General features: G+C 36.6%; 2 protein-coding genes across 6 annotated transcripts; both read right to left on the bottom strand.

The window, feature by feature from the left end:
* Positions 1 to 759: 759 nt before the first annotated feature.
* On the bottom strand, positions 760 to 3,248 carry LOC112186279 (TLC domain-containing protein 4). Of its 5 annotated transcripts, XM_024324635.2 has the most exons (9): positions 3,083 to 3,248; positions 2,820 to 2,957; positions 2,641 to 2,729; positions 2,404 to 2,551; positions 1,902 to 1,976; positions 1,636 to 1,757; positions 1,476 to 1,551; positions 1,247 to 1,306; positions 760 to 1,090 (listed from the first exon to the last, which is right to left on the bottom strand). In XM_024324635.2, the coding sequence occupies exons 2-9, from the start codon at positions 2,919 to 2,921 to the stop codon at positions 962 to 964; spliced, it is 801 nt and encodes a 266-aa protein (XP_024180403.1). In that variant the 5' UTR covers positions 2,922 to 2,957; positions 3,083 to 3,248; the 3' UTR covers positions 760 to 961. The 5 variants fall into 5 exon arrangements, with proteins under 5 accessions (XP_024180403.1, XP_024180402.1, XP_024180404.1 ...); XM_024324634.2 differs by lacking the exon at positions 3,083 to 3,248 and having other exon boundaries at positions 2,820 to 3,076; XM_024324636.2 differs by lacking the exon at positions 3,083 to 3,248 and having other exon boundaries at positions 949 to 1,090; positions 1,190 to 1,306; positions 2,820 to 3,076.
* An 897-nt stretch (positions 3,249 to 4,145) lies between these two features.
* LOC112186278 (BTB/POZ domain and ankyrin repeat-containing protein NPR1) lies at positions 4,146 to 9,432 on the bottom strand. Its single transcript, XM_024324632.2, has 4 exons — positions 8,251 to 9,432; positions 6,141 to 6,906; positions 5,602 to 5,799; positions 4,146 to 4,701 (listed from the first exon to the last, which is right to left on the bottom strand). Exons 1-4 carry the CDS (start codon positions 8,794 to 8,796, stop codon positions 4,475 to 4,477), a joined length of 1,737 nt encoding a protein of 578 aa, XP_024180400.1. The 5' UTR covers positions 8,797 to 9,432; the 3' UTR covers positions 4,146 to 4,474.
* Positions 9,433 to 10,609: the final 1,177 nt, after the last annotated feature.

Genomic DNA, 10,609 nt, shown 5'->3' on the forward strand with positions numbered 1-10,609 from the left:
AATGGCCATCTCTCATCATGCCCATCATCTTCTGGTGGAAAGTGATTCTCAGGTGTTAGTCTCCCTCGTCCAGCATGATGTGGATGATTTGCACCCCTTAAAAACCATTACTGATTGTTGCCAAACCCTCCAAAGACAATTGCATAGCTGCGATCTTAAGCATGTCTACCGCGAAGTTAATCAGGTTGCTGACATTCTCTCCAAATTTGGTTTGGATGCAGAGATTGGAGTTCATTTCATGGAGCAACCCCCTCCACAAGTTAATTCTAGCTTGCTTGATGACCTGTGTGGCAGTCCTAGAATTAGGACTATAAATTCTGAGCTGTAATGTGTTTCTTTGTTTTTTTCTGTTCGGCCTTTTGGTCTCCTTATATCCAAAAAAAAAAAAAAAAACATAAAAAAGCAAGTGATTTAAACTTCATCAGTGAATTGACTTGACAAGATTGATCAAAATAGTAAAACTTGTGAACAAGCATAGCAACAAAAGTAAAATGTCCATCGTTGTTCAGCTTATTGTGAAAGGGAAGCTAACACAGTGACACAACCTCGTTATTGGGTGGACTCTGAGAGTCTTGGCCCTTATATATCATCAAGTAAAATGCCCATAATTTCATTGCCTTAGCTATTTTTTTTTTTTTTTGGGTCAAATGCCTTAGCTACATTGAAGCTTTTTTGAGATGATACTGTTATTGGGTGGACTTCTTTTAAGGTCCTATGCCACAGAATTGCAACTAAAAACTCACATCCATTGAAGGATTCTTAGTCGTTTACTACTTTAGATTTGCATTGAATGAGAAATGATGTAGCTCATATATACACCGAGAACTCTATACCATTTACATGTCATGGAGACAAGCGAGGTTCAGAAGGGGATAGATGAATAAAGATTGTATGCAACTGGATATACAATTAGATTTATCTTCGGTCACACTTCTTAAGTGAATATCAGCCCCATCAAATCTCATTGCCTCTTTGCTAATGTCTTCTTCAATCCCTTCAAAATCTTCCCAAACCATATCAAATTCATGACAGCTAGTATCGGTGGCACCCCGAAAGCTAAAAATTGTCCAACGGCGTGCATTTGTTTTACCTGTTGACAAGAGCATGTAGGATGGTAACGTAAGTCTTAGTATATCACAGGCTTACAGAATAATCAATTTGCAAAGTAAACTTCTAATAGGTGACAGACCAGCACTGTACCACCTCTAGAACTGATCAATTAAGTACTTGTAGGCGTACAAATCACCTGTTCATAATGCAGGTAGAGATGGTAGAACAGAAACATGAACAGAAGGATTCTGGCAACCTGCACATAAATGAAACGTAAGCATGTCTAAGATCAAAGATAGAAGGAAAGAAGAGTCGGAAAAGATTTGTCAAAAGACCCTTCCTTTGGTAGATTTGATGCAGAAAGTAATTCAAGAACAAGGGAAAAGATGGAAGTTTTACAAATCTTATGAATAGAATTGACTCACCAGCCAAGCAATGAATATTATAACCCCGTTTATCATATAAGTTTTAGTCCTCTTCATTCCAGCAGTGTCAAGATACCTTCAAAGGCCCACCACGAGTAAGCACCAACAATGGAAACAAAATATTATCTTTTAGGAATTGCATATTGTAAGAAATTTATACCATCTCAAATTGATACCGGGGGTGGTTGTCTCAGAGATAAGAACCATGTAGGTATACAGTTGTCCTTCCCCAGTCAACATTGCATATGCTACAGATGCTATAGAAAGAAGATGATGAATCACCTGTAAGATCAACATTATGACTATATATTGGAACAGTATCAAGGTGAATTCACTTCATAAACTAGAACCTCCAGCGAGTTTGTGAATTGTGCAGCACAGATACAGTTTCAGCCCAACTACACAATTCAAAAGGAATGCACTTACATATTCCAATCCACCTAAAGCAGGGTAAAACCAAAAGATCATGCCAAGGTCAGATAGGAAGTACCCAACTGAAACCTGCCAAATTACACAAAACTTAAGTTAATACAGAAGGTACTGAATCATCGTTTAGAATCATCTATAACACAGTTTATTCCCAATGATTGGCTTCCCTGATGTCTTGTAATATCGTATGATGAGTTTAACTTTATCAGCATGACTCCACTATAAGACTACATTAATTTCCACATTGATTTCAAACATGCATCAACGCCCCCTCTATTGAAAACAACTATGACTTCAAAATGAGAACACAATTTCCAAATTGGTTTCAAACATGCATTCAGAACCCCCTGTTGAGATTACAAGCATACAAGTTTCTGGGGATCCCAGGTCCTGCTTTAACACAACAATCTCCGAAAACAAGTAACAGCGCGAAATAGAGAGCAGACACAAGCATTGCAAAAGAGTCCTGAACATCATAAGAGAAAGCATCGATCATTACCCCCAATACAAATGTAGACAATGGGGAGCTCTGCAAAGTAACAAATGGCTTGAGTTGGTTGTCAGAATAGTCGGAATAGAGATTCGACCAAAACACCAAGTACAATGACATAGCTGTGATAAAAATGGCATGAAGAGTTGACATAGCCCTGCATAAACAGTTCAATACATGAGCCAGAGATCAAAATTGTAACAGAGGGAACAAACACTGTACCTAATTAGAGGTCAAACAAACCACCTATTGTTCCACTCAATACGTTTCATCCTCGAAAGGCCAGAATATCCCTTGAAGTAAGCAGCACTGAGCAAATGGTTAACATGGTAAACCTGACAAAATCAAAAAAGGGTATTACAAATTCAGAACGAGCTTCCATTGAAAGAGAGTAGCAATGGTGTTTAGAGACAATAAGAGCATACCAATTTGCAGGCGCAAATCCCCAAAAGCATAGATGTGTAAGGAACAAAAGGGTCAGAGAGCAGGTATTGCTCAGCCACCATCTCATAGGATTTGATTGCCATTAGAGCAAACCCTTCTGCCCAGATAGCTCAAATTTTCTGATACGGGGGGGAAAAGCCAGGAGCATCAGCCACAAAGAATCGAGCTTTTTGGGTTATAAAAAAAGGTGACGAAAAATTGAGGATTTTGCGACGAAAGTTTCAGAGAGGAAAAGTGGGTTTACCTGAAAGTGAGAAAGAGAGAGAGGTTTTAGTAACGAGGAGAAAGGATGTTAGGCTTGGGGCGGAAGCAACAAAGATAATCTCTGCGCAAGCAACCTAACACGTGAAACTTCCAGAAACCAAAGGAAACACCAATTCATATTCCCCCTTCTTTTCTTTCATTCGTTTCTTTCGATTAATTTCATTCGTTTCTTTTCGATTAATGACACAACTTTGTTTTTTGTCTTTATTTATTTATTTACTTTTTCTTCTGAAATAAATATATAGAAAGAAAAAAAAAAAAAAAATTGTCTAGCATGTTCTTTTTTTGTCATGTGATCCATTTCTCAATTATCAAATTGCATTCGTAGTGCTTGGACTATCAATTCATATCAAACTCTTATATTAATATAATTTTTTTCTGAGTTAAAATAATGTAATTTCTACGTAAAAGGGATTGGTAAGGACAACAAATACGAACATAATTCAGGGATGATGCCCAAAATGCTCCCTACATTTATCCTAAACTTTCGAAATTGGCCTTATTTTTCCTACTTTTACTAACCGCCCCCTACCAAATACCAATAGGTAAACCGGTATATAGCAGCATGGCTAAACATGTGAAAACATTTTTTATATCAAAATTACATGGATGGAGAAATCGATCCAACAAGAGGGACCTTTTCTGGTAAGTGATAAACCTATAGTGGCTATTGGTCTTCACTATTGTTTCAATAAGATGAACACCAAGATTCGCTTTTCCATTTCTTTGTGCTGAAGAACACCAAGATGTATTAAGGATTCTATCCATCGTCATGGCTAGGCAAAACATAAAGGATCCAAGATAAGATTGAGTAGTAAGACAAAACTCTGATGCTGATTTCTGTTATGTTCCTTCTCAAGAAAATTGACCAGAAATATCCAAACATTGAATGATGAGGTAACAATGCTTCTGTTGTTTCTGGCAATTTGGGAAAGGTAAAAACATTGCTTATGCATCATTGATAGTCCATATCGAAATAGAACAGGATGCTGAACTAATATGACGATACAAATCCAAATTTCTAAGTGAAAATGAGGACGTGATGAACAAAACTAAATCAGAATTTGCAATTTGCATGTATTTATTATTGGGTGGACACTATGGAAGAATATTAAGCTGACAACCCCACAACAGGGAAATACAAAGAACAGGCATTTGCTTTTTTCTTCTTCTCTAAAACTGGTAACTCTTGAAACACTTTACAAGCCAAATACCTAAAGTGATATTTTACAGACTCAATCTATGATACAGAAAGCCAAAAAAAAAATAGGCTCCTAAAGATGTTTGAGAGAACACATACTAATGTCACGGCTTCCTACAAAAAGTAATTAACTTCAACTTTTCCTAACCTTGTTCTGATTTACCCCCTCCTTCAATTAGATGAGGATGTCAAAACAGACTGGTTATTTTCAGCCTTTTCAGCCATGTCCTTGCAAAATGCCTTCTGTACATCGGCCTTGAGTTCCAAGAAACGCCTCTTCTTGTTTTTCTGCTCTTCAGGAGTGCCTTTCTCGAGAAAGTAATCACCCATACCGAGATCATCCAAGAACTTATCAAGAACTGCTGAGCAATGGGGGAAGAAGCGGCGACCCTTTTCCACTGCCATCACCATAAGACATAATTACCGACAGCTCAGAGAATAATCAGGATACAAAATAAGCTATTTTCTAACCTAGTTCCAGTTGCAATGTTACATACAGCTGTCTACCTTTAGACCTAAATTGAAAGGTTATCAAAAACTGTCCTGGGAACTAACTTCAAGCTGTTCTAGAGAAGTTGGATCCCATGTACACTTGACTGCAAAAGATACTTCAATTTTTTCTTTAACTAACTGCTAACAAGATAACAGGGAACTGAAATCTTGACATTGCATCATAGACCCAACTATCTAAAAAATTCCAAGTTTCAATTAATTCTTGACGTTTCTACCTGAAATCTCATAAGAACATTGAGAAAAGGATCCATTGGACCATGGAGACATCAATTGTAGAGTTAAACAAAAGTAGAAGCTAATAAAGTTAAGAATCCCAACATAACTGACCAAAAATAGAGATAAAATCAAACAGAGCTAGAGATTACCATCTCTACTTCAGAGAGAAAAAAAAAGAAAAGAAAAAAGAATAAGATAAGAAAGTGCATGGCATAGCTGATTTTAAAGTGAATTGCTTTACAAACAAGTAACAACCCATCTTGAAAGTATTTCCCAACTTTCTCCTAACAGGAAAACAATGCTAATATGGTGGCAAGCTACAATCACTAAATCAATTTTATTTTTTCACAAGAGATGGGTTGTCTAAACCCATAGTACAATATTGAGAGAACAAATGCCTCTACATTCACAAGATAGCACATTCTAGATATTATTGGATCATAAAAAAAAATGATTGGAAGTTGAAGGAGATGTTAACACATGTTAAGTACAAGGAGACGTGCAAATCACACAGGATTTATAGTAGGGTTTGGGATACATATCAGTTGTCACAAGTAAAGGAACCATACCTGTTTTAATAAGGGTTTGCAATTTTTCTTGGAGTCTTTTGGCCCTTCCAGAGGGTGTTTCATTCAAATCAACCTCACGTAAGTTTCCATTTGAGGTTCTTGATCCTGAAAGGCCAGTGTACCCTGATGTTAAATCAGCATCTGCCATTTCCATAGCAAGCTTGGCTTCGGTAGGAAACAACAAATGTGCAAATGCCACTGCAAAACAAAAACCATTTAACACTCATTTCAAGGATAATAAAATATGAACACAAAGCAAATATCTTGATGAGATTGAGAATGTGGTAAGCTAGTGTCAGACTTTATGAGCTAACAAGTGGAATTTCTACAAGTGGGCTTGTTGGAAGTTTCAAGGTCATACAAGCAGATCCCGGTAATGCTCACTCATGATCATTATCTCTCCTTAAATATTCTTGGGCTGTACCGATCCGAAACAATAAAAACAAGACAAAAACTGAACCCCTTGGTATCAGGGGAAACAACTAATCTGCAGTAGCCTTTATGACTAAATGTACTGTAAGACAACTAAGAAATATCACCTCTATTTTCTAGATAGCTCAGGCTCACGTGAAAATCATCAGCTACCATCTGTGATGTGTTTGACAAGTTCCCACATATCGAGTTTCTTCGCATCTCTCTCTCTAGAAGATCTATACACATTCGGTCTTTATTAGATTCCTCTCCCTGCTTTGTGTTCTCATTATAATCCTTTGGTCTAGTCAACCTCCGGCAAATTGCAACAGCAGTTTGACCATCTGATGTAGTTTCTAAGGCAGAGGCTCCCTTGTTCAGAAGATGAACTATAACTGATGGCTCCTTACGCCTTGCTGCCACATGAAGCACAGTATGTTCTCGTGCATTGCGAAGGTTGACATCTGCCAACCCTAGACCAAGAATCTCCTTAACAATCTTAGGATCACAGTATGCAGCAGCATAGTGGAGAGCATGAGCATCATCTAATGTGATAGAATCAGACTCATTCAGAAGAAGGGTAACAAGTTCAACATCATCAGAGTCTAATGCCCTGAGGATTCTCCTGATGCTTTTAAGCCTCTTATCCTCCCTCGGCTCCTTCTCCAGCATAATTGATTCATCCTTTTCCTGAGATTCGAGACGGAGTGATTTTACATCATCTAAAACTTCATGAGGAAGCTCTTTCTCTAGAGCCACATTGTCGAGATCTGACCTTGAGACCCTCTGAACACAGTGTGAGAGCAGCTGACTCAGTTGGCAGTGGAAAGCAGCTACAAGAATTGGGATCACATCTTCAACAAGAGCTTTGTCAACAAAGTTCCAAAGACGGCGCTGCATGAATTTGTGGAAATAGTCAGCATACACATATGATCATACAGCTGGAATTTGGCTAGTTTTGCAATATAAACAATACTTTTACTTGCATATATTATGTATGTGTGTGTGTGTGTGTGTGTGCGGGGAAGTTGGTTAACAGGTAACAATGATCAGATAGACAGTTGAAATCCCCAAGAAAAAATGATGAAAAGATCTGCTAGATGTGTGCATGTGTTACTCAACAAACTTTAAATACTTGAAAGATTGTGTTTAAATCTAACAGTTAAAAAATAAATTAGAAAGAAAAACCCCAGAAAGAAACTGTTATGATCCTGTTCAAAAATTAGAAGAAAGAAAAAGTAAACATGATATCACAATCCTACCAAAACCATCACAAGAAAACTCAAGTACCTAACCCTTTGCTACACAAGACAAGAATCACAGTATCCCAATAAAATATAAAACCAAAGGACAGTGTTTATGATTTTGGAAAACTAGAGCAAAAAGCAATCTTTATGCTTTAAAACCTCTAAGAACAACAAAACGAGTTGTGACTAAGAAATTATGGGCCACAGGCTAGTGCACTGAGAAGAACAAAATAACATTTGCTGCACCCAAGTAATAATTGTTATGCTTCAGAGCTTCTTAGAACCAAAAAAATAGTTGTGACATAGAAACTACAGGGCTCAGGCTAGAAACTGAAACAGCCTGAGACTGTTAAGCCGGAGCACAAAATTGGCAAATATCAGAAAGAGAGTTGCATTAAAGAAAAAAAAAAAAAATATATATATATATATATATATATATTAAAAATGAAATTTCCATGCTAATTTCTGGCTAATAACATAATTTTATACCACATAGATAGGGACAATCTTAAAACATTGATATCAGTATTTCATCAGAATTTCATAATTTCATCAAATCTAAGGAACAATAGGTGAATTTAAGAGAATTGATGTAGTAAAGTTTTCAGATTGTAAGTATCAAAACTATGCAACTAATTCCAAATATGGAGTAGATAAAGAGAGAACATAGTAACAACATATTGCATGGATTCTGAGTTCCAGAGATGAAACCAATGCCATTGCTTTGCTCATTTTGGTCAATCCACAGCTTTACATGTCAAATTACAATTCGGATGCTATGAAATGTCAAGTCAGAGCATTTTAAGGTATTGTAACCTTATAGGACAATATTGTAGGATGTATCATCACACTGTTCAATTAGGACAACCAAGTTAACAAGTTGTCAAAGAAAACCCTATCATGCATGTGTATTTTTAAGAAAAATATATAATTGAGTGTCATCAATTGCACAAGAGAGATCTTTTTAATTACAAAGGAAAGTATGAACAACCTGAACAACTTGAACAAGCTCCTTCATTTGAAACGTGGAAGAAGCATACATCAATTCCACAGCATAGTTAATAGCAGGGCCACATGCATCATGAGCACAAACATCCTCAACACATGTCGACACTTCTGGAGGTGATGGCTTAAGCTTCCCGGTGTACAAATAGTTCAAGAAAACATTGAAGGCCTCGTAGCCAACCCCACCGTGAGGAACCAATTCAGACATCAGATACTGCGGTTTACCTTCTTTCATCGAATTATCATTGCCCTTCTGAAAAAGCTCATGAAAAAACTGACTACGGGCAGCTAATATACACCGATTAACACTAACAGGGATGCCCTCAACAACAATCTCTGCATCACTATAGTCGTACTGAGAATCAAGTAACAACCTCTCTAGATTGTCACTCAGTTTGCTTAGACTCAAATGCTCAGTAGTCAAGCCGGGTTGAGCATTGGCCGAGGCAAGTCCATGGCTTCCACTAGACCCATTTGACAGATATGAGGAGGCAAAGCTCAACGAAGCCGACAGATCATTCACATTCTCCATTCCTCGAAATCTATACAGTTTCTATTCAACCTCGGCAATACTATAAAATCGATCTAGAAGCATAAACCACCCTATTAAGAACACCATATCATTTCTCAATTCTCAACAAACAAAGCATACTAATATGACTCAATTTCTCCAAACTGTAAAATACTGAGAACCTAGAAGCTGGCAATACTCAATTCTAAGCATTACCCACTTGCTGAAACATTGAGCAGAATCCCAAAAACAAAGAAACAAGAGTAATTCATATGCAGCTATATAAAAGCTAGGTACCCAACTTGAGCCGGTAAATCCTCAGCATCCCAAAATGGGATCTTTATTACTCGTCAAATCTGAAGCTTGTGGTATTGAATAGAGAGAAAAGGATGAAGCTTGTACCATAAAAAGAGACCCTTTGACTTGGGTTTGATGCCCAAATGAAGCAAGAGCATGGGATATGGAAGATGAGGCAGAGAGCCAATGAAATAGCTTACATCTTCATAGCCGACAAAGAATAGATTCAGTCAGTCAATGAAACTGGAGTTATATAGCAAAAGCCGCAATCTCAAGGTTGCAAGTACTTATGGCGGTGGGGGCTCTAATACACGAACTGGAGTTTTGGGAATTTTGGAGGGACAAAGACAACATATGGTCAGTGGTTCATTAACAAAAAGAAATTAATATTTTCGATGAGTTTTCGAAAAATAACAAAAACAAAGTTTTTTTTTTTTTTTTTTTCCAATTTTCCAACTTTCAGGAAAAAAAAAAAGAGAGGAAGAAGCAACGGTGTTATTGCCAATAAAATAAATATTGTTGGTAATAGGAGGTCTCTGATTAGAATCTCAGTTTGGGAAAACCCAATGAGGTTGGTCTAGTGAAAGCATGCAAGGCTACAAGTAGGGCGGACGCTAGAGAGTTTCTCCTGACAAACCCCACAGCTTGTGAAAAACATCCCTTGGGTAGGAGCCAGGGGCCATATCCAAGTTGTTCTCAGCCACAAAGTGATATCTCATTCAGCCACCATTTTATTATTCAAAAAATAAAATAAATATTGTTATTGATGGAACTTAATCGGTCAAACTATTATTGAGAACGGAAATTTATCGGTAAAATTATATAAAATTGCTATATTAATATTTTTAGGGGCATTTCATTTTACACCCAAATTTAATTGCACCTATTACATTAAACCCATCCATTATTCTTTTTTAATATATACCCAAAAGGCCTGCTCATCTAAGGGATTGTGAGGGACAAGTGAATCTGACGGCTAAAAATAAATGCACAGTTTTAAGTTGTTATAATTTCTGCTTTTATATTTAATACATGTGGTTGAGATGCATTTGTCCCTCACAGTCCCTTAAAACTGTCCCTTAGGTGAGCAAAGATGATATACCCAAATCTGTTAATTAGGTTGATTACAGAAATAAATTCTCATTAACTGACATACAAAATAAAACATGTTTTTGTCAAAAATTACTAAATATGCCACAAGCTCTGAACTAGACCCTTGATTGAAGCTCTTGTAATCAATACCAAAATCAAGGTTTATGACTGATTTTCTCTATTTTGTGGTCTGTTTTTTCTTTTTCATATAAACACTTGAATGGAAAGCAAACATAGGTTAATAAAATATATATCATACAGTGACTACAGTTGTTCTATTTGTAAGGTATGTATGCTATTTCCAATTACATGCAACATAAAAATTTTATCTAAAAAAGGTACCCGATCATTAGAATACTTATATATATATATATATATATATATAGATAATTTGATTTCAAGTATGTATCTAATATAGGAGGTTTACTTTTTGTTTCTATATATT

This window comes from Rosa chinensis, chromosome 2 (genome assembly GCF_002994745.2).
Source record: "Rosa chinensis cultivar Old Blush chromosome 2, RchiOBHm-V2, whole genome shotgun sequence".
Taxonomy (NCBI): Eukaryota; Viridiplantae; Streptophyta; class Magnoliopsida; order Rosales; family Rosaceae; genus Rosa; species Rosa chinensis.